This window comes from Gopherus flavomarginatus, chromosome 6 (genome assembly GCF_025201925.1).
Source record: "Gopherus flavomarginatus isolate rGopFla2 chromosome 6, rGopFla2.mat.asm, whole genome shotgun sequence".
NCBI lineage: Eukaryota > Metazoa > Chordata > Testudines > Testudinidae > Gopherus > Gopherus flavomarginatus.
The window spans coordinates 134,553,681-134,577,213 of NC_066622.1; the positions used below are offsets into that span (position 1 = coordinate 134,553,681).

Genomic DNA, 23,533 nt, shown 5'->3' on the forward strand with positions numbered 1-23,533 from the left:
GACCTGACCCCCCTCAGTTCCGTCTCAACTATCCTGGGCCTGAGAGGAGCTCCCAGCAGTGTGATAGCTGATATCTTTATTTACTGTGTAGAATAGTTAGATTGTTTGTTTGTTTGTTTGTTTACTAGTTAGATTTACTTACCCTTTTTCTTCTCCGTTATTTTTCTAGAAATTTTTTTTTCATTTATTTCTTACTCTTACCACAGTTCATGTTTACACTCGGGGCTGACCTGCCATAGTTCAAGCCAGGCCAGGTTCACTGGGCTTCAAGTGCTGCCTTTCCTGCCAGGAAGCAATCCCAGTATCAAACAGTCCCTTTCTATGTGTGCAATGCCTAGGTGAGAGACACATCCCACAAAAGTGTTCTCACTGCAGCAACTTAAAGGCTCACCAGGAAGGACAGAGACCTGAGTCTAAAACTTATCTTTATGGCAAAGTCTCTGTGCCCAGCATCTGATCCCAGCCAGCAGATCCCCTCTGGACAGTGTTCTGCAGAGGCTTTACCCTCCTCTTAGAGGAAGGCTCATTCCTCAAAAAGAGTAATGAGGAAAAGAGCAGCAACTTCTCCTTCTAAAGAGCCACCGAAAAAGAAGCAGTCTCTGGCTCATTCCTTATCCGCAGTACCAACCGCACCACGGCTGAGTACATATGAAGCACTGGGATCCTCCGTCACCGCCCATGCCGTGACATCTGCCAAACCCAAGCGGGCGGACTCTGAGTCAAAAGGCAAACAAAAGCCCATCTCCTCCGTGGCGGTACCGGTGGAACCGCCGAAAGACACCAGCACCAAGACTCTCCCCACAGACTATGGGACCATCACCTGCTCCAACAATGCAGAGCACACAGGTGTCAGCACCAATGTCTGCAGCTGCAACAGCATCGTCAGCACCGACCACTTTGGCGTCAAAACCATCAGCACCATGCCATTTTCCATAACACAAGGACTTGCTTGTGTCATCAGCACCTCAATTCCAGTTCTTTGGCACCAGCATATTCCTGGTATGCATGGAACCAGGCCAACCTACTTCACCACTGTCCCCTCCATTTTCCTGCAAGGAGGATAATGTGCAGCAAGGTGTTTTCTCATTGCACCACTCCTCTCCTGTCTGACCTACTGCAATAGGATCACCTGTATGGCCAACACCTCATCCCAGACCTGATACCCAGACCTGGTACCCAGACCTGGTATGGCTACCCATGGATCCCTCCTCTTATGCCATTACCAACACAGTGGCCTTATTGGGACCCCTTGACTGCATACAGGAGGCAATATCCCAAGCCCCCAAGTCCCTACAGGAAAAGGATTAGATCTCCTCCACCATCCTCTGTGGTTGCACCATCAGAGCCCATTGAGGGGAAGCTTTGAGGAACAAGAGGAAGCCCTGGAACAGGACAGGACACCACCTGCCAGTATTTCTTCTTCTTCCCCAGATGAGGCCATAAAGCCTCCACCACCCACAGGCGCGGACGATTTCAAAAACTTTCAAGAACTCTTCAGGAGAGTTGCAGACGGCCTAGAGATCCCTCTAGAGCAGTGGTCCCCCAACCTCTTCGTTGCCAGACGAAGGACCGTGGCGGCGGTGGAGCATCCGCTGAAATTCCGCCGAATTTCAGCAGCGTTTCTGTGGCGATGCCTCTCGATGATGTCACTTGTTGGCGGCAAGTGGCATCATTGAGAGGCGTTGCCGCAGAATTTCTGCGGTGTTTCGGCAGCGACGCCTCTCGATGACGCCGCTTGCTGCCGACAAGCGACGTCATCAAGAGGCGTTGCCGCCAAATGCCACAGAAATTCGGTGGCATTTCGGCGGATGCTCAACTGCCAGCCGGGACGCGGGCGCATTTAGATGCCCCCGTGGGCACCGCGTTGGGGACCCCTGCTCTGGAGGAGATTCCAAAGTCCCGTAAGTTGATAGACATCCTGCAAACCTTGTTGGCTTCAGAACTAGCGCTTCTAATAAATGATGCGCTCATGGAACTAGCCAAAACCATTTGACAGACCCTGGTAACAATGCCACTTACCTGTGAGAAAGACGATAAAAAGTGTTATGTCCCTTCAAAAGGGATGGCCTTTTTATTTTCCCACCTAGCACCAAACTCTGCAGTTGTCGACCACTCAACCAGCAATAACAATAGAGATCCACCCCATATGACAAAGAGTGGAAATGACTAGACGTTTTTGGCCGCAAGGCCCACTTATCAGCAACCTTGCAATTTCGAATTGCCAGTTACTCAGCATTGATGGCAAAGTGCAACCATGTAAACTACTCCAAACTTACAGAATTTATTAATGAGATCCCAGAAGAGAAAAGGGACGAATTCAAATCCATCTTAACTGAGGGTCAACTTCTGTCCAGAACTGTCCAAAAGCATCATGGCTTCACCTGTCCTGTTTGCCCAAGGAAGTACAGGCCACAGTGGAGAACCTCCCCTTTGATGGCCAGAAACTGCCTCGAAGAGAGAGAACGCTGTGGAAGAAACGAACTCTCAGGTTGGAAGCAACAAAATCAGAGATGGCTTTATTCAGGACATGCAATTGCAAGGGAAGAACACAGCTAGCAGAGAGCATCTCTGCCTCTTTTTCTCCAAAGTACAAGCCAAATCACACAAGCATTTATACCTCTTTGTGCCATGCATTAATTAAAAACATCTGCATTTTATTTAGGCTATTTGCTATCTATTTCAGTATTTTCTCACCTTCTCTTCTCAAACATTATCTCACGGCTAGGTCACACTGACTAGTCTGCTGTTTTCCACTCGCTTCTGACGTGAGCCCTGCTTCTACAGGTCTCGCGATATTAGGCTAAGACTTGACAGAACAGTTGCTCTGTCTCTGACACTTAAATGGCTGCACTTAAACCCTCTCTTTCTTTCCCTGCTTCCACAACGCCCTCCACACCCTGAAAGACACTCAGACATCTCTCTGCATCTTGGGGATATACACACTTGCAACCAAAAGAAAACAGGGTAGATATTATCCCTACCAAAGCACACAATCCACCTTATACACTCAACAACAGAGACACTACAAGACACAGAGGCAGAGACCTTCAAGGTGTCAGCCACATCCACCTCAATCATCTGCTTCTCAACCATCCTCTGCTAAACAACAATTTTTGAGGGTTTGGTCGAAAGTCCAAGCAACCTCCTCCACCCACCAGTGCTGACGCCATTGTCCATCCCCATTTTGGTCACTGTTTGATCCCTTTCTATTTGGCATGGACTTCCATCACCGTAGACAGATGGGTCCTAGAAATAACCCATACAGGCTATGTGGTACCGTTCATCTCCATCCCCCTTACCCACCTCCCTCCTCAGTCCCTTTTTAGGGACCCCTCTCACAAAGAACTTCTACAGCAGGAAGTTAACCACCTATTACATCTGGGCACCATAGAACCATTACTATCTCAACACAGAGGGAAGGGCTTTTATCCCCAGTACTTCTTAACCCAGAAAAAGAACAGAGGATGGAGGCCTACTCTACACCTCAGAAAACTCAACAGATTTGTAAAGGTCCAATGGTTCCAGATGGTCACACTAGCAACAATAATACCAGCACTCGAACAGGGAGACTGGTTTTCGGCCCTCAACCTCCAAGACGCCTATTTCCATGTTACCACACACCCCGCTCACAAGAGGTTTCTCAGATTTACTCTGAGAAGCTTATTTCCCTGCTGCCACTAGCCTGGCAATAGCTTGTCTCTCTCTCTCCCTGCTTGTCTCTGCCCAGAGGAGAGTTTTTTAAAGGCCTCAGTCAGCCCTTAATTTGATTCAGGTGTCCCTAATTGATCTGAGGTAACCCCTTCTCAGCTTGTAGGAAAAAAGGCCTTTAACATTCTAGGGCTAACAGGACCCTTTTATAGCTGTCCGGCCTGACTTTGTCACAATACAGATAATGACAGACGACATTGCCTGCATGTTTTATATAAATCGACAGGGAGGGATGCATTCACACTCCCTATGCACCGAAGTTATGAAACTATTGTTTATCCGGCACAATGTCAGAATCTCAGCCTCGACTTTCCAGGTCATCAAAATACTACTGCAGATACAATGAGCAGAGAAGTTTCCTGGGATCATGAATGGGAACTAAACAATGTGGTCCTACAGAACATATTCTTCAAACACTGCGGTCACCCATCCATCGACCTCGTCACAACATCCCAGAACTACAAATGCCCACAATTCTGCTTGAGAGCAGATTTGGGGCCCCAGTCCCTGAGGGATGCCTTCCTCCTCAGCACCCCTGAGATACATATTCCCCCGATCCCTCTGTTATCAAGGGTGATACACAAAACATGTACCAATAAGGCCAAAGTCATACGATAGCCCCAGTGTAGCCCAGACACACTTGGTACTCGTTAACTATTGCAGATGATGGTATGCGCACCACACACCCTTCCACCTCTGTGAGATCTGTCACAGGATGCCGACAGGTTCCCTATGCATGCCTGGAGAGACTTCATATCAGAGCATGGCTTCTATATGGTTCCCTCATGATGAACTAGCATGTTTGGAACAAGTTAAAGACATATTACCAAACAGTAGAAGGACAACCATGCACAATACTTACCTTCACAAATGGAAGAGGTTCTACATGTGATGGCAGAACAAACAAATTAGTGCCATTTCTGCACCCCTACCCTTGGTATTGAACAATATCTTAAGACTAAAGACATATGGACACTCCATTAGCTCGATCAAGATACATCTCGCGGGCTATTCATGCTTTTCATCACAAGTTCAACAGGACATTGATATTTGCCTATATGATCACCAAACATTTCCTTACGGGTATCAAGAACTTTTACTCTGAAGTGCGTGTACCTACTCCACCTTTGGACTTGAACTTAATGTTATGCTGCCTCACTGGACCCCCATTCAGACCCTTAGCAACATGCTCTCTGATGCATCTATTGATGAAGGTGGCGTTCTTAGTGGCTATCACTTCAACCCACCGAGTTGGCGAAGTAGGGGCCCTCCATGCACACCCACCTTGCACCATCTTTTTCAAGGACAAGGTCACACTAAGACCCCATCCAAAATTTCTACCTAAAGTTTCTTCGTCCTTTTACATAAATCAACCAGTCCATCTTCCCTCATTCTTCTCCAAACCTCACGGGAACATGCAGGATTCAGAACTACATATTCTAGACACTGAGTGTGCACTAACATTCTACCTCGACAGAACTAAGCTTTTCAGAAAATCTCCAAGGCTTTCCATTTCCACTACAGAACATTCTAAAGGTTCCATTATCTCTACACAGAGACTATCTGAATGGATCTCTGAGTGCATTCACCTCTGTTATCAACAAAAGAATCTGCAATCCCTATCAGAGATCAAAACTTACTCTACCAGATCCCTTTCAACTTCAGTGACCTTTCTAAATAACGTACCAACCATAGACATATTTAAAGCAGCCACTTGGGCGTCTGCACACATGTTGGCGTAGTGTTTTGTAATCGAACTGAGATCAAGGTTGGATGCACTCCTAGGTCTTACTGTGTTATCATCACTTACAGAGGCAACCCTGAAGCCCCTTCCGTCCAATGTGGGGCACTGCTTGATAGTCACCTGAAGTGGAGCACTCGCAGAGACATTCCTAGAAGAAGAAGAAGAGAAGGTTACTCACCTTGTTCAGTAACTGAAGTTCTTCAAGATGGATGTCCACGTCCCTGTGAGTGCTCCACTACCTCCCCTCTTCCCCTTTACTTTGGAGTTCAATTTCCAGACTCTACAGTATTAAAGGAACCAAGGCGGGTTGGTTAGCGCACACTAGATAGGCACCAACAGCGGTGCGAGATGAGGACAACGCATGTGTGACCCGGACAGACACTGCTGCTGAAATTCTCTGATCAAAGGCACAGGGACGCACCAACACTTGAAGTGGAGCACCCACAGAGACCCCCATCTCAAAGAACCTCAGTTACTGCACAGCGTGAGTAACCTTCTCTTTCTGCTGAATTGTATCTCATCTGCTACACAGCTTTAGTACTGATTATGCCAGAAATAGGTTAGACAATCATGAACAAAAATATTTATCATTACACGCAAATTGTATGTGGCTAGGTATCTTGAAACATGCATTTTGAATAGCCTAATTCAACCACTGATTACACTGGTCTACAATTTTTGAGAAGTTGTCTGCTTCAGAGATAAAATGTGATATTTATTATGTATTTTGATGTGCTGAATTCAAATATGACAATTAAAACAACTGGCTACTGTTTCTAAGATACTTAAGTTTTTACATTTTATGTCTATGTATATTGTGTAGATAGTAGAGTTTTAATCATAAATTGTAATCCTAGGTCTTTTCATGTGTTTATGGTTGCTTTACATGATAATATTTCACCTGTCCTGTTTATGTAACACTTTAAAAATCAGCAAAAGGGTTATATAAATAAAATTTATTATGAAACAAAAGGCAAAAAACTATTATGTACATAGTTTAGTCCTATTCAGTGTCTACTCGGCGCTTCTTGGCTTGTCTCTTGTATTCATTAAATGGAGCATCTCTTGTCACTGTCCAGCAATAGTCTGCAAGCATTGATGGGCTCCATTTGCCCTGATAGCCTGCCAGGAGATTCCACTGCTGTAGTCTGGAACCCAACAGCTCTGCCTTACTCTTGGGTAGTTCTAAATCCCTGACAAGGTCATTCAGTTCACCTTGTGTTATGAGGTATGGTTCAGAGGAGGAGGATGGGAGAAAATGTGGGTCCTGTGACATTGATGGTTCAGGACCAGAAGTTTCATCCTCTTCCTCTTCCTCATCTGACTCAAGTGAGAATGATTCTGGTACATCAGGAACTGGCAGTCCTTCTCCGTGGGGTACTGGGCGTATAGCTGATGGAATGTTTGGATAGTGCACAGTCCACTTTTTCTTCTTTGACACACCTTTCCCAACTGGAGGCACCATGCAGAAGTAACAATTGCTGGTATGATCTGTTGGCTCTCTCCAAATCATTGGCACTGCAAAAGGCATAGATTTCCTTTTCCTGTTCAACCACTGGCGAAGATTTGTTGCACAAGTGTTGCAGCATATGTGTGGGGCCCACCTCTTGTCCTGACCTCCAATTTTGCAGCCAAAATAAAAGGTGATAGGCTTTCTTAACCATAGTGGTTATACTGCGCTTTTGTGATGCAAAAGTCACTTCACCACAAACATAGCAGAAGTTATCTGCACTGTTCACACAAGTACGAGGCATCTCTGCTCACTTTGGCTAAACAGAAATGTGTCCCTTTGCAAAATCAAACACTGACAAATAAGAGAGCACGACACTGTATGATTTCTAGAGCTGATGATATAGGGCAATTTGTTCAGCAGAGTGATGTAAGCTTCGTTATGACTGCATCATCCATGACTTCTAGGAATAACATGATGCAATTCATTATCATATATGACGCAATACCAGCTACAGATTGCATCATTCATTGTTTTGCCTAAAAAGCAAGTACTGTCCAAACCCAGTCATAGATTTATTCATAGATCCAGTCAAAGATGTATTTTAGTCATTTCTGGTTTAAATTGAGATCCCTTCCCTTTATAACTCACTTATCCTCCGCCATTCCCAAGTCAAGGGTCGTATATAGTGACCCAATAGCATATCTTGAAAACTAGAGCCAATCAACAATTTTAAGCATCATTTTCATTCAGTGACCCAGAATTAGTAAAGTTGGACTACATTTATTTCAGAAGCATTTTGGCTGTAGAGCAGTGTTATGTTTCATTCTAGTATAATAGGAAAGATGCATATTTTTCTTCTTAATAATCCAGTTCTCTCCATTGAGATAAATTACATAGACTGAAGAAAGACATTATCCACTTAGAATACAGGCTTTTAAAAATCGTTATTTGAGCTCTGCTTTGTTTCACACACTTGAAACACTAATTTCATTGGTACTTTATGTGCATAAATATGTACTATATAATACAGTTCCATTCAGAAGCAATTTTAAGTTTACAGACTACAGCACTCAAAAGCAGGAAATAAAATTAAGATTGCCCACACAACCTAAACTCTGCTGCCTTTGTGTATATGTTTTATCATAGTATCTAATCATGTATTCCCAGGTTAGAAACCAATGTTTGCCTAATTTTTTAAATCTATTTTTGACAATGTTATTTACAACAGTGGCTTTGCCAGATGGTATGACGTATCAGAAAAGGCATGGAATAGTTGTAAGAAATCAGAAGAAATAAGTTTTAGCTCTGTCTCCCATTTTCCCCATCTCAGTTATCATTCGCATGCTTAATAAAACTAGAATTTTGCATTTAGGGCTATTATGAAAGAGGTGTGGTAGCTTGCATACACAGACACACTTGGTTTTCTGTCTTCTGACTTGTTGGTGAGTGGTGTCCAGTCAAGAAAGATGTGACCCTTTCAGTGTTGCCATTTCCTTGTGTGGTATTTCAGGACATCATTTACAAAGTGAAAACTGCCTTTAATAAGGAGTTTGACACCGTTGCTCGGCAGAAGGAGCAGGAGATTGCACGTGTAAAGGAAAGGAACCTGAGGATCCAAGAAATTGTGGAACAGCTCGAACTCCAGGAGGAGGTCTGGGAGCCAGCTCTGACAGATGATGAGATACCAGAGCGAGCTCTCACTGTCGAGGATTCAGAGGTATCTGAAAACTAAATCATTCCCTTTTATCCACTTGTGCAAGCTTAGTTCTCTGGTTCACCATCATTTTGAGCCATTATGTCAGTATAAAGAAAGTAGCCATAAAACTGATGTGTCTATATACACATTCACCCATTTTTGTACTCTGCCTTACCTTGGATGTTCCAGTTTTTGGTGGAAGATTCTGAATAATTCAGTCTGCAGAGTGGAAAGAAATGTGTAAAAATCTTTGTAAAAAAGTTAAATTTAATGCTTGTAAAGATGCTAGACTAACATCTCTGGAAAACAAAGTCTTCTGTTTATTCATAGAACATGTACAGCATAGCATGGACAGTAGACTCAAACAGTTACCGTGCCCGGACAACATGCCTCAACCCTGACCTGGAGGGACCACTTCTGTGGCAGAGAGAGCATGTTTTAGTTTCTCTGTTCATCTCTGAGTCCCATGCAGTAGTTATCAGTAAGGGTGTGTGATACAGCATGGCCAGAGGGCAGCAGGAGAGTGTTAGCAGGGAGCCTTATTCCCTGCAAGAGGAGGAAGGTTTGCTATAGATTAACTAGAGCACCTGAAGCCAATTAGAGCACCAGCAGCCAGTCATGTGATAAAAACCCCTGCTTCAGTCAGACAGTGTGGGAGTTGGAGCAGGAAGGTTTGGCTGGAGCAGAGAGCAGTTCGAAGGAGTTGGAGAAGAGAACAGTTTTGAAGAGCGACAAAAGGAAAGTTTGGAGGAGTACTGCGGTGGGCTGAGAAATCCAGAAAAACCCTAGGTAAGGGGCACCTGGCTTGTGTAGAAGGAGGGCAAGAAGCCCCTTCCCAAGCTGAAGGGCAGGAGAGGGAAGTAGCCCAGGGGAAGGAACCGCTAGTTCAAGTGGTTCACCACAAACCTCAGGGCCCCTGGGTTGGGACCTGGAGAAGAGGGTGGGCCCAGGTCCCTCCCTCTCCACTCCCCTCCTCAAGGACACTAGTGGGGTAATTAAAATACTGGTTCAGAGGCAAGCAATGGCACCCTGAACCTTCCCCAAAGAAGAGAAAGCATGAGACCCAGCATAACAACAGTACTGGCAGTTTGCCACAGGTGTTAACTGTGAAGTGGATATCTAGCCACTAGAAACTGAACTGAGATCACTACTTTGTTTCATACAAACCATCAGATGGTAACAATTTTGTTGCTGCAAACCTATGATGGATTGTGATGGGACTTAGAGTGAAAGTCTCTTATGTTGTTTCACACATTTGTTTTTTCAATGTGATGTCTTCAGAGGCAATCATCTGCCTTCTGTACAATGTCTGAATTTATCCCAAATCGGCAGTTTTAGCAGGTGCTAGTATCTATCACTTTGGTGTCAAAGCATAGATAGCATAGTACCTCTAAATTCAATTAGCAGGTTATGAATCATTACAAAATTCCTGGCATACACTACTCTATTAATCTGATCTACACTTTTTCTCTCTGTCTTCTCTCCCAAAATGAGATTTGGTTGCGGGATCCTCTTTCATTTCAGGTTCGTGCATTCCTCTACATCATGTCAGTCCTGAACCACACATGCCATCACCTTGTTTTGTGTGACATACACACTAGTGTTGGTATTTTTGCCAAATGTAGATGGTACTCAGAGTCCATGGGTTCTAGATCTAGAACAGAACTTGAGCCTTTTAATGTTTGACTTAAGTGTTGCAGTATAACTGGAGGCAGAGTAATACAAAACCCTGAAGGAGAGGACACAGGGAGCTTGAATTTACAGTAGACAAAGGAATCAGTGACAGGATACAAGGAAGGGAGTAATGGTAGTAGTGTGGTTTTAGGCTACGTCTACACTACAGGATAAATTCGAATTAGCTTAAACTGATTTTATAAAACTGATATCATAAAGTCGATTGTGCGCGTCCACACTAGGTACATTAATTCGGTGGTATGCGTCCATGGTCCGAGGCTAGCATCGATTTCTGGAGCGGTGCACTGTGGGTAGCTACTGTAAAATAATGAGGCCAATAACGTCGATTTGCGTCCACACTAACCCTAATCCGATATAGTAATATCGATTTTAACATTACTCCTCTTGTTTTGTAGGAGTACAGAAATCGATTTAAAGAGCCCTTTAAATTGATATAAACAGCAGTGTAGTTTGGACGGGTGCAGCGTTAAATCGATTTAATGCTGTTAAAATCGGTTTAACAGCGTAGTGTAGACCAGGCCTTAGATTAGTTAGATGAGGGAGAAGTTCCAGTCCCCTCCATTCGAATACCACAAAACCCAGATGCATAACATACAAAACACAATCTACAGGAGGAAAAATGGAAAGAGCTTGTGTGTTTAGTTTAGAGCATGGCTTTTGGACTATGCGCAGAGAATTCTGTACTGTATATTCACAAGGGAGTGAACGTTTTGAGGAGTATTACTTAGAGCAGCGATACAAAGAAATAAGCACTCTAGCCCATATTATGTTTTTCTAAAAATTCATTGTCAGTTCAGTTAAAGAACCTACCCAGAGGAAAACCTGAGCTTATTCTTTGTCTTCACAGATTAAAGTAGAAAAATACCTTACCCCACAGCAGAGAGCGAAAGCGGAGATGATGGCTAAGATTGAAATGGAAAGACGACTTGCTGCTCTGGTACTTTTGTTGAAGCAGTGTTTTCCTTGCTAAATATCTTCAATTTTGTTTAATAATGTTAATTTTGTATCGGTACATTCTATTCACTTAGCATTGGGGAATTATTGCAATTATAGTTAAATATATTACAGTCCAGTTCCTTCACTATCCTTTACAAATCAGAACTAAATAGAGATCATAGAATCATAGAATATCAGGGTTGGAAGGGACCTCAGGAGGTCATCTAGTCCAACCCCCTGCTCAAAGTAGGACCACTCCCCAACTAAATCAGATCTTAGGTTTAAGTTAGGGGTGCTATTTAAAAAAATATTTAGTGTTGGTGAAAGGTGTCAGCTTGACAGATTTTAAGACTGGATAGTGTTCTAAAAGATGTGCTCTAGCTCAATCAAAAGTTATGGGCTTGATGCAGATATTTTTGGGTGAGGCTTTTTGGCCTGCATTTTGCAGGAGTCAGACTAGATGATCACAATAGTCCCTTCTGACTTTAAAAAGTATGTATCTGTGACAGCCTTGAAGAAATATCTGGCCACAGAATAGGTATAACATAGGCAGTGATAGTGGAACCTTCCCTCACACTAAACCTTGACCACCTAATAAGAGTGAGTAAGTAAGTAGGTCATGCCTGTGCCTCCATTGACAAAACAGTTAGTAACCTTTCCGTAACTGTTGTTCTTCGAGATGTATTGCTCATGTCCATTCCACATTAGGTGTGTGCACACTGCGTGCATAGTTGCCGGAGTGGTATCCATTGGGCTGGCTCTAATACCCTCTCGTGCTGTGCACTCATGTGCCGGTATAAGGGGCCCAGCCAGCCCTGCACCTTCTCAGTTCCTTCTTGCCAGCTAACTCCAACCGAGGGAAAGGAGGGTGGGTCGTGGAGTGGACATGAGCAACACATCTCAAAGAGAAATGATGGAAAGGTCAGTAGCCGTTTTTTCTTCTTCAAGTGCTTGCTCATGTCCATTCCACGTTAAGTGACTCCCAAGGAGGTGGGTTCAGAGTTCATGGACATGTGGTTTGCAACACTGCCCTACCAAATCTGGCATCATCTGTAGCCTGCTGGGTGATGGCATAGAGGGAAGAGAAGGTATGTATCGATGACCAGGTCATTACCCTGCAAATGTCCTAGATCAGGACCTGGGCCAGAAATGCCACTGATGAAGCCTGAGCTCTCGTCAAATGAGCAGTCAAGATGGCAGGTGATGAGACATCCACCTACTCATAGCATGTGCGAATGCAGGAAGTGTTCCAGGATAAAATTCTCTGGGCTGAAACTAATAGGCCTTTCATCCTGTCTGCTACTGCCACGGAATGCTGTGTGGATTTACGGAATGGCATGGTCCTTTCTATGTAGAAGGCCAGATGTGAAGATGCTGCTCCTCCACATTCTTACGCAGTTCTGGGAAGAAAACTGGCAGAAAAATAGCCTGATTACTATGAAACTGCAAAACCACCTTCGGGAGGAATGCGGAGTGGAGGCAAAGTTGTACCTTGTCCTTAAAGAACACCGTATACAGGGGTTCGGATGTAAGGGCCCTGATCTCTGAGACCCGCCTGGCTGAGGTAATCGCTACCAGGAAGCCGGCCTTCCATGATTGATACAACAAAGGGCACAATGGTAGCAACTCAAAGGGAGGGCCCATGAGCCTTGACAGGACCAGGTTTATGTCCCACAGGGGAATGAGTTCACGAATTTGAGGGTAAAGTCTCTCTGAGCCCTTGAGGACGTGTATGGACATTTCATGAAAAGACGGACCTACCATCCACCAGAGGGTGGAAGGTGGAAATGACTGCTAGATGTACCGTAATCGACGATGTGGCTAGGCCCTGTTGTTTTAGATGAAGCAGATACTCCAGCACAGACTGGAGTGTTGACCTAGTGGGTGAGAGGCCTCGCTGGGATGACCCCACGGAAAAACGCTTCCACTTGGCAAGATAAATCATCCATACCCTTTCCTACTACCTAGCAATACCTGGTGGACTTGCTCCAAACAGCCAGTTCAACCATGGGGCTTCCACATGGTCAGGTGAAGGGCCTTGAGGTTTGGGTGGAGCAGTTGGCCGTGATCTTGTGAGATCAGGTCTAGGAGGGGAGGGCGTGGCAATGGGGTCACTACTGACAGGTCCAATTATGTGCTGAACCAGGGCTGGTGTGGCCATGCTGGGGCTATGAGAATAAACTTTGCTCTGTCCCGCTTGACTTCGAGTAAGACTTTATGCACGAGAGGAATGGGAGGAAATGCACAGAACAGATGCTTTGTGAGTGAGCCTGGGTTTTGCACCCAGACAGAGAGCAAAACTATTGTCTTTTCCTGTTTTGCTTGATTTGTGAACATGTCTATGAGGGGAGTCCCTCACCAATGAAAGATGATCCTGGCTATATCAGGGCAAAGGAACCACTCATGGTGAGAGGAGAAAGATCTGCTTAGGTGATTTGTCAGATTGTTCTGGGCTCCCAGAAGATGAGAAGCTTCAAGGTGGATTGAGTGCGTCACACAGAATTCTCACAAGCGAATAACCTCTTAACAGAGTGGGGAAGAGCGTGCACCTCCCTGCCTGGTGTTGTAAAACATGGCTGCCGTGTTATCCATAAGAACTTGCACAATCTTGCCTGCAATCTAGGGTAAAAACACTCTGAGCTCTCTGACATTTATGTGCAAGGAGAGCTCCTCCTGGGACCACAGACCTAGAGTCCTGAGGTGCTCCATGTGAGCCCCCCAACCTAGCTCAGATGCATGCGAGATTTGGGATACTGCATTTTTGGAGACTGATGATGAGAATGCCCAAGCCTACTGACCGGGGATCCCTTCACTAGTCGAGGGAGGCGAGGACCGGGGCTGGAACTGTAAGCACCAAGTCCAAATGGTGGTGGCTCAGCGAGTATACCAAGGGCAGCCAAGCTAGAAGGGGTCTGAGGTGCGGTCTCGTGTGCTACAACACGTATGTGCATGTGACCTAAAAGTCTGAGGCAGAAATAAGCTGTTGTGATGGGCCGGGCCTTGACCTGCTATATTAGAGATGACATTGTCTGGAAGTGAGCCTCTGGGAGGAAGGCTTTGGCCCACGTGGAATCAAGCACTGCACCAATAAACTCTATCCTCTGGATGGGAACAAGAGGTGACTTCTGCTCATTTATCAATAGCCCCAGGCCTCAGAAAGTAGCTTGGATCAGGCAGATGCTGGCTCTCATATAGGCCTTGGACCAGCACTTGATCAGCCAATCATTGAAGTAAGGGCAGATTCATACCCCTCACCTCTGAGGAAGCCTCCACCACTACCATGCATTTTGTGAAAAGCTGAGGGGCTGCTGACAGGCCGAAGCGGAGGACGGTGAATAAGTAGTGAGTCAGGTTCACAATGAACCTGAGGAACCTTCTATGACCCCGAAAAATGAATATGTGGAAATAGGCATCTTTCAAGTCGAGGGCAGAGTACCAGTCCCCTGGATCCAGGGAGGGAATAATGGAGACCAGGGAGACCATGCGGAACTTCAGTTTCTTGAGATAATTGTTGAAGCAGTGCAGGTCTAGGATGGGTTGGAGACCCCCTTTGGCCTTCAGGATTAGAAAATAATGGGAGAAAACCCTTTCCCTCAAGTTCTGAGGAACTTCCTACATGGCCCCTTGGAGGGCTTGCACCTCCTGGACTAGAAATTGCTCGTGAGGAGGGTCCCTGAAGAGGGACAGTGATGATGGGAGGGTGGAAGAAAACTGAAGGGTATAACCTTCCTCCACCATAGTCAGCACCCAATGGTCCAAGGTGATGAGGGACCACACTGGGTTGAAGTAGGAGAGTCAGTGTGAAAACAAAAGGGAGGCAGGATCTGGTAGGTGAACTGACATAACGCCCTCGGGCACCCCTTCAGAAGTTGTACTTGGAGCCTGCTGGATGTCTGTGAGGGCCCAGTAGAGAGGCTGAAGCGGATGGGGGCGGTTGCCTGTGCTTAAAATCCCTGCTTCATTTCTTAAACAGGTCCTGACATGGTGGCGGAGACGGAAAGCTGACTGGTTGCTGAGGTCTGAAGCGCTTCCTCAATGGTGTTGGAGCACAAAGGCACAAAGACTTGAGAGTGGCCCTAGAGTTCTTCAGGCCATGGAGCTTTGCATCTGTCTGTTCAGAGAACAGGGAAGTTACCTCAAATGGGAGGTCCTGAATGGACAGCTGAATGTCCGGTGGTAGAACCAAGGATTAGAGCCAAGAGCACCTTTGCATGTCTACCGCCGATGCCATAGTTCTGCCAGCCATGTCAGCTGTGTTTAGGGCCACCTGGAGAGGGGCCCGGGCTATAGCCCTCCCTTCCTCCACAAGATGGCAGAAGTCCTGTCTGAACTCCTGGGGCAGTGAGTCCTTGAATTTTGACAGGGAGTCCCAGACGTTATAGTTGTACCTTCCTAGCAAGGTCTGCTGGTTGGAAATGCAAGCTGTAACCTCCTAGTAGGATAAATCTTTCTACCAGACAGGTCCATCTTCTTTGAATCCTTCGCCTTAGGGGCTGCACCCTGCAGCCATTGTCTGTCTCTTTCATTGGCTACTACAACCATAAGGGATCCGTGAGGGGGGTGGGAATATAGATACCCATACCCTTTGGCAGCAATGAAGTACTTTTTCTCTGCTCTTTTTGAAATGGGGGGCAGAGAGGATGGGGGTCTGCTATTGGTTTCTGACTGGACCCATAACAGTCTCATTGAGGGGTAGGGCCACTGCAGCCAAAATGCCTATCAGGCTCTGGGAGGATTCTTTAAGCACCTCCACTTCCAGCCCTAGGTTCAGAGCTGCCCTTTACAATAGCTCTTAGTGAGCTCTGAAGTTGCACTGAGGCGTCAAGCCGCTCAACCCCAACTGCTTCATTTGAGAAGGAAGAGGTCTGCACTGGCGGGGGCCTTCCCCCTCTTCTTCTGCACTGATCACATCATGTAGTACCAAGTCCTGAATATTGGTACTGGGCTCGGTACCGAAGTCTGGGTCGGGTGCTGGTCACTGTGACAGAGGAGCCCTTCTCTCAGACACCACCGAGAATAAGCATCTGAAAGGCAGACCCGGTACTGAGGGAAAAACCCATGGATTCCAAAAAGGTCATTGAACCTGCATACCCCACTTTCCAGTGGGCCAAGCACCAGTAGGGACGCCTTCACCAGGATCTGTTGGATGCCGATGCCACTGAGGAAAAAAATCTCCAGGGACTATGCACACTTAACATGGAATGGAAAAGAGCAAGCAATCTAAGAAGAACCTCCCTTCTGAAAAAACTAGGGTGCCCATTGTATTGATAGTTGCTTGATAAATGGGCATCTGTCCACCAAAAATCAGACTGAGATTGCGAATGTATTTCACATAGGTCAGCATTTCATTCACTGGCAACATATCACAGATTCTCATTGGCACCGTAGAAGTGAAAGGCCTAAGCCATCCAAGTACCCTGTTCTGCAGCATTTTCTTTTCATTTGTTATCTTTTCCAGAACAGTGCAAGACAACGTGCCCTTTATGATATGATGGGTGGGGTCCTAGAAATCAAAAAGGAAGACATCTTGAAGATAGTGAGTTGTTTCTGTCATATAATTTAAAGTAACAGTTGTGATTAGAACTGAATAAAATTCACCATTTTTGAATTCTAACTGGAATTCCAAGAATTTTTAAAGGACAGAAATGGTGAAAATTTGCCTTAAGCACCACTCCTGAGAAAATGTTTTGTCATAAGAATTGTGTTGAAAGAGGAAACCTTTGATATTTTTGTATAAATATGAATTTTCACTAGCAATGCAAATATTTCTAAAGGAGTTAAGCAATGGAACAAGATAACCCGAGAGGTTGTGGAACTCTTATAATTGGAGCTATTCCAGGTGAGACTACACCTTGCTAACAGGGATGATTTAGGGACATTGAATCAATCCTTCTACTGTACAGAAGAATGGATGGGAAGATCAATCCACTATAGTTCCCTTTCAAATCAGGTTTCAGAGTACCAGCTGTGTTAGTCTGTATTCGCAAAAAGAACAGGAGTATTTGTGGCACCTTAGAGACTAACAAATTTATTTCAGCATGAGCTTTCGTGAGCTACAGCTCACTTCTTCAGATGCACAGAATGGAACACACAGACAGGAGATATTTATACATACAGAGAACCTGAAAAGATGGGAGTATGCATACCAACAGGAAGAGTCTAATCAATTGAGATGAGCTATTGTCAGCAGGGGAAAAAAAACTTTTGAAGTGATAATTAAGATGACCCATAGAAGGTGTGAGGAGAACTTAACATAGGGAAGTAGATTCAATTAGTGTAATGACCCAGCCATTCCCAGTCTCTGTTAAGGCCTGAGTTAATTGTGTCTAATTTGCAGTTTAGACACAATTAACTCAGGCCTTAACAGAGACTGGGAATGGCTGGGTCATTACACTAATTGAATCTACTTCCCTATGTTAAGTTCTCCTCACACCTTCTATGGGTCATCTTAATTATCACTTCAAAAGTTTTTTTTTCCCCTGCTGACAATAGCTCATCTCAATTGATTAGACTCTTCCTGTTGATATGCATACTCCCATCTTTTCATGTTCTCTGTATGTATAAATATCTCCTGTCTGTGTGTTCCATTCTGTGCATCTGAAGAAGTGAGCTGTAGCTCACGAAAGCTCATGCTGAAATAAATTTGTTAGTCTCTAAGGTGCCACAAGTACTCCTGTTCTTTCAAATCAGATGAATCTAGGAGACCTAAGTTAAGCAGTGACCATAGGAATTTAGTGTGTCGGCTTCATTTGCTTCAGAGGTGACGTGCTAATGCTGTAGAGTGAGTAGCACATATAGATACCTGACTTGGTATTACTTCTTCAATGGCCATTTCTTAAACGGTTTTGGCCTTGATCTTAGGAGAGGCTGCTTCGCTCTACCTTCTACAGCAAAGGAAGCCTGATGCAATAATACAGGGAGAAAACATCTGCTGTCAAAGTAAAATGGTGCTCTAGAGTGAAAAGGTAAGAGACCCAAGTACCCTGTCTAAAGCTGATGTGTTTTCAGGAAATGAAAGTTCATCTTGGCTTAGGAGTTAATTAAAGGATTTGTAATGGAAAAATGGATATTTTAGCAATAATAGTAGTACTGAGCTTGCCGTAAAATTTCACTTGTATTTTATTGTATCTGATGATTTTCTGTGAGAGAATGAAAGCAAAAATAGCCATGTTACTCACACCAAAACCATTGGTGCTGGTAGGAGGTGTAAGTTAGTGCTCCATCCCATGCAGATGCTGCAGGTTCAACACTGGTGTTACTCCAGGAAGTCAAGGAACATAAAATAGGGCCAAATCAGAGGAGCAGAGATATACGTTCTTTGGGCCCAAGGCTTGTGTAGTTCTTCCAGCTGCTACTAAGGTGAAGCTCAGAATAAACTTTGGGAGGTTTGTTACTGGTGCTGTAGGTTCTTTTCCTCGGTGATCTTTAATGGAGAATTGATGTTGCTCATGGATTGTATGACTGTTTTGATATCTTCAGGAGATTCCCCCACCTCCTTTTGTTTCTAAACCTGATACCCTTTGGAATGAAGAAGAAAAGAAAGTATTCAAGGAATATGAGAAAAAAGTTAAGGAGCTGAATGAAGAAAGGGAAAAATACAGAAAGGTAAAGTAAAATGAGAAAGGAGGTGATTTTGTTCTGTGTCCTTAAACACAGTTTCTTCTCTTTCTCAGAATTTATTGATATGACCTCTTGGTTTCTTAAGGGGGGGAAAATGAGATTCATTTTAATAAAAAAGATACAAATGCCAATAAATGTTAAAAATTAACAAAGTTACCTGTGGCATTGTAGAAGCCCCAACTTAAAGCAGAAAAGACGAGACTTCCCTCTGATAACTAGCACATTCTGAGTCTAATTAAACTGCTTTACTGCTTTCCATCACAAATGTACAAATATTTCCAGAGAGATGTTTGGAATTCCATTAACAGAGCTGCAGGGCATGTGGATATCAGATGCACATAATTTCACAATTTTTATTCTTCAAAGAGGAATTTGGGCAGCAGAGCAGTCAGCCTTGCCACACCCTCATTCCAGATGTGTCATTTGTTGGGATCTTTTGGCTGAAAGATCTTTTCTTTTTCTACTATCTTATAACATTGTTTTTGATACTTTTTACTCAAATACAACTTTTGTGTGATGGTGGAAATAAAGGGCTTGATCCTATGAAGCGCTGCATACTCCAATACTCATCATGCCTGGTTTAAACAAATCTGGACTCCTTCTGTCTGTAATACTATCAATAATGTAATGACTCCCCAGAATTTAGCTGAATTTGATGGTTCAATATAGGACTTAGTTAATTCTGAAACAGCTTTCTCAGCTCAGTAGTGCTAACTGGAATAAAAACTAATCTTTGGGTAATATTTTCAAGTGCCTAAGGGCTTGTCTACATCAGAAAGTTGCAGCGCTGGTGAGGGAGTTACAGCGCTGCAACTTAGGAGGTGTACACATCTGCAGGGCACCACCAGCGCTGCAACTCCCTGTTTGCAGCGCTGGCCGTACTCCCGTTTTGTCTCGGGTGTAGAGGATCCAGCGCTGGTGATCCAGCGCTGGTAATCAAATATAGACACTTACCAGCGCTTTTCTTGACCTCCGTGGAATAAGCAGGTATCCCAGCATACCTGAGGAAGCCTCTGGTAATCAAGCTGGTCTCCTTCCCCGGTTTGCTCCCGCGTTCCCCGAACCCCGAGCAAGCAGGTCTCCTTCCCTGAGGTTTGCTGGGTGGTTCCGGGAACGCGAGAGCAAACCGGGAAAGGAGACCAGCTTCGCCGCGGTTTGCTCTCGCGTTCCCCGAACCCCGAGCAAGCAGGTCTCCTTCCCTGAGGTTTGCTGGGTGGTTCCAGGAACGCGAGAGCAAACCGGGAAAGGAGACCAGCTTCGCCGCGGTTTGCTCTCGCGTTTCCCGGAACCACCCTGCAAACCGCAGGGAAGGAGACCTGCTTGTTCGGGGAACGCGAGAGCAAACCGCGGCGAAGCTGGTCTCCTTTCCCGGGTTTGCTCTCGCGTTCCCCGAACCACCCAGCAAACCGCAGGGAAGGAGACCTGCTTGTTCGGGGGTTCGGGGAACGAGAGAGCAAACCGGGAAAGGAGACCAGCTTCGCCGCGGTTTGCTCTCGCGTTCCCCGAACCCCGAGCAAGCAGGTCTCCTTCCCTGAGGTTTGCTGGGTGGTTCCGGGAACGCGAGAGCAAACCGGGAAAGGAGACCAGCTTCGCCGCGGTTTGCTCTCGCGTTTCCCGGAACCACCCTGCAAACCGCAGGGAAGGAGACCTGCTTGTTCGGGGAACGCGAGAGCAAACCGCGGCGAAGCTGGTCTCCTTTCCCGGGTTTGCTCTCGCGTTTCCCGGAACCACCCTGCAAACCGCAGGGAAGGAGACCTGCTTGTTCGGGGAACGCGAGAGCAAACCGCGGCGAAGCTGGTCTCCTTTCCCAGGTTTGCTCTCGCGTTCCCCGAACCACCCAGCAAACCGCAGGGAAGGAGACCTGCTTGTTCGGGGAACGAGAGAGCAAACCGGGAAAGGAGACCAGCTTCGCCGCGGTTTGCTCTCGCGTTCCCCGAACCTCCCTTGAAGCCGCCCAACAGCGCTGCAGTGTGGCCACATCTAACACCACTTGCAGCGCTGGTTGCTGTAAGTGTGGCCACTCTGCAGCGCTGGCCCTATACAGCTGTACTAATACAGCTGTAACAACCAGCGCTGCAAAATTTTAGATGTAGACATGGCCTAAGTGATGTAGGCTCCTGAGTCCCGTTTTTAGGCTCCTCAGTTTCATTGCAAGTCAGTGGTCAAAGCTATTTCATGTTATCTCTCTTTTTAAACAGTAAAATAAAAAACCTATTGCTACACACTTTAAAGTTTTGATTTAAATGACTAGGTTTGGGTCTGATTCTCAGCTCCCGTTAACTTCAGCAGGAGTAGAAGGAACTCAACACCTCACAAGACAGTCCCTATATTGTCAGACCAACATGACTAAAATTTGTTTTTTTGTAAACCTTGGATTTCCGCCTGAGCAGAATATAGTCAAGCTGGCATTCATGGTTTCTGAAGGGGAATGGTCTAATAATGTACATAAATGAGCCATTGTCAATTTTTATTGTCTGTTTTCTATTTCAGGTCATCACTGTACTATATTATTTATTTATTTATTTATTTATTTGTATTGCGGTAGAACCTAGGAGCACCAGTCACGGACCAGGGTGGCACCTTACAAACATCACAAAGACGGTCCCTATCCAAAGTGCTCAGTAGTTGTGCATCTCACCACCCACTCACACATTTAAAAACATGCACATTCTTTTAGCTATACTACTCCTCTTTCCCCTTCCCCCCAGACACTAGAAACTGAACTGAAGAAACTTCAAACCTCCATTCAGGAAACAACACAAACTTTTGATGACACTGTAAGCAAGCTCTTTGAGCGGAAAGTTAAATCAGAGATGGTCATATACCAGGTAAGGCAGAGAGCTTGGATTTCTTATCTCCATCTCCAAGTCGCAAAAGTGCTGATCTTTCTCAGGAGCGGCGCCAGGGTTTTTGGCGCCTTAGGTGGGGGGTCCTTCTGCGCTCCCGGTCGTTGGCGGCAATTCTGTGGCGGAGGGTCCTTCCACGGCTCCCGGTCTTCGGGGCACTTTGGCGGCAGGTCCCAGAGCGAGTGAAGGACCCGCCACAGAATTGCCACTGAAGACCCGGAGTGCGGAAGGACCATCCGCCGCCGAATTGCCGCCGAAGGTGGCAAAATGCCACCGCCCCCCCAATCCTAGTGCCGTAGGCGACCGCCTCGGTTGCCTAAATGGAAGCGCTGGCCCTGATCTTTCTCCTTACAATCTTTCCACAGGAGGAACTCAAAATAAACAACCTCCTTTACTCTTTGCTGTTGGATGAAGAGCTGAGCACAAGAGAAGCCGGACTGAATCACTTCCTTGACAAGAAGCGGAAGGAGAAGGTGAGTCCAGTACTGGGACTGTAAGTCTCCAACGATTTTCATATGGAACCTGCTTTTTAGAAATAAAAATGTTGCCCAAGCTGCCACAAATAATTTCCCCCATGATTTACACAGCCGTTGATCTATTTTTTTTAATAAGGGTGGCAGACAACCCCTATAATAAAGACACATCTTGGGTATACGCTTCTCCCAGCTTGTCTGGAATTATGTGTGTAAATTTCCATATCCTGAGGAAAGCATGCCACTATCTGTCAAATACACAATTTTAGTATCCTGTGGCAGTCTGTAATTTGTGTGGTAACACTGATACTGCCTTTGGTACAAGAACCTTGCACAAAAGGATATCTAATATTGCCGTCTTTCTTAAAGAAGAAAGTGGTAAATTTGGAGAAATTTGAATTAATTTCTTGAAACTGAAGTTGTCAGGGTTTGCCCACCACTGACAAGCCATGCATAAGCCAACATGGTGACTGAAGTTCAAAACGAACATTTCTGAACTTGTACACAAGTATATACAGGACTGCAAATGTTCTAGAATGAAAATTCTGACTGCTTTGTCCTGGAAGCTCACCTATTAATCTGTTGTTGGACCAGTTCTGCAGACGTGCAAACCTAGGGACCTCTTGCACTAGTTGATCTCACCTGTCATACTATTTCAGAGAGAGAGGCAGACTCTCAGGTACCCAGGGACCACTATCAACACATTACATTGTACCCTGAATTGCACAGTAAGCCATTGCAGTCTATAGAGCACTTGACTATGTGCTTCTTATGACCAACCTCATTAAGCAGTTGGGTAGCTAAATTTTGCACTTGCTGACCCTTCTGTGTGGTCTTTACAGGTAGCCCCATATAGAAAGCCTTGCAGGAATCCAGTTTAGAGATCAGACAGGCACATGGCACATTGAGTGTTGTCTACGGTGTCTGCTTAGGAGCATGTTACACCAGAAGTGAATTTAACTCAATTGTTGTATCTTAAGCTGAGAAATGACGTCTCTCCAGCATGTGTAATATGTTTGAATAGCATTCCAACAGCTGTGTTTACTTTTAGTTCTGTTACTGAAATCCATCTGGTTTTGTTACAGCTCAGTACTGCAGAGGCGGTCCAGGTTGCACGAGCGCAAGTTGATGCTTACAGAGAGACCTATGACAACTTAGCAGCTGAAGACAAAGTAAGAGTCCTAGTCATGTGTTCAAGCAGATGCAATTGCAGAAAAAATAAAAATGGCTTCAGTGCTTCCTCCATAATATACAGTATTTAGGCCCCAGTTCAGTAGCACACGTAAGCACATGAGTAGTTCCATACAGACTGATGAAACACTGAAGTCAGTGGGAATACTCAGATGCTTAAGTCCTTGGCTA

At 45.2% G+C, this 23,533-nt stretch overlaps 1 protein-coding gene across 8 annotated transcripts in view; it reads left to right on the forward strand.

Moving 5' to 3' along the window:
* The window catches only part of CFAP43 (cilia and flagella associated protein 43), a 91,485-nt gene that overhangs the window by 56,977 nt on the left and 10,975 nt on the right, over positions 1 to 23,533 (forward strand). For all 8 annotated transcript variants that reach the window (XM_050957957.1, XM_050957962.1, XM_050957959.1 and 5 more), the window contains 7 exons: positions 8,416 to 8,622; positions 11,144 to 11,233; positions 16,691 to 16,768; positions 18,712 to 18,837; positions 21,561 to 21,680; positions 22,064 to 22,171; positions 23,257 to 23,343. In XM_050957957.1, coding sequence (XP_050813914.1) covers positions 8,416 to 8,622; positions 11,144 to 11,233; positions 16,691 to 16,768; positions 18,712 to 18,837; positions 21,561 to 21,680; positions 22,064 to 22,171; positions 23,257 to 23,343 — 816 coding nt within the window. The remainder of the gene's footprint in view (positions 1 to 8,415; positions 8,623 to 11,143; positions 11,234 to 16,690; positions 16,769 to 18,711; positions 18,838 to 21,560; positions 21,681 to 22,063; positions 22,172 to 23,256; positions 23,344 to 23,533) is intronic.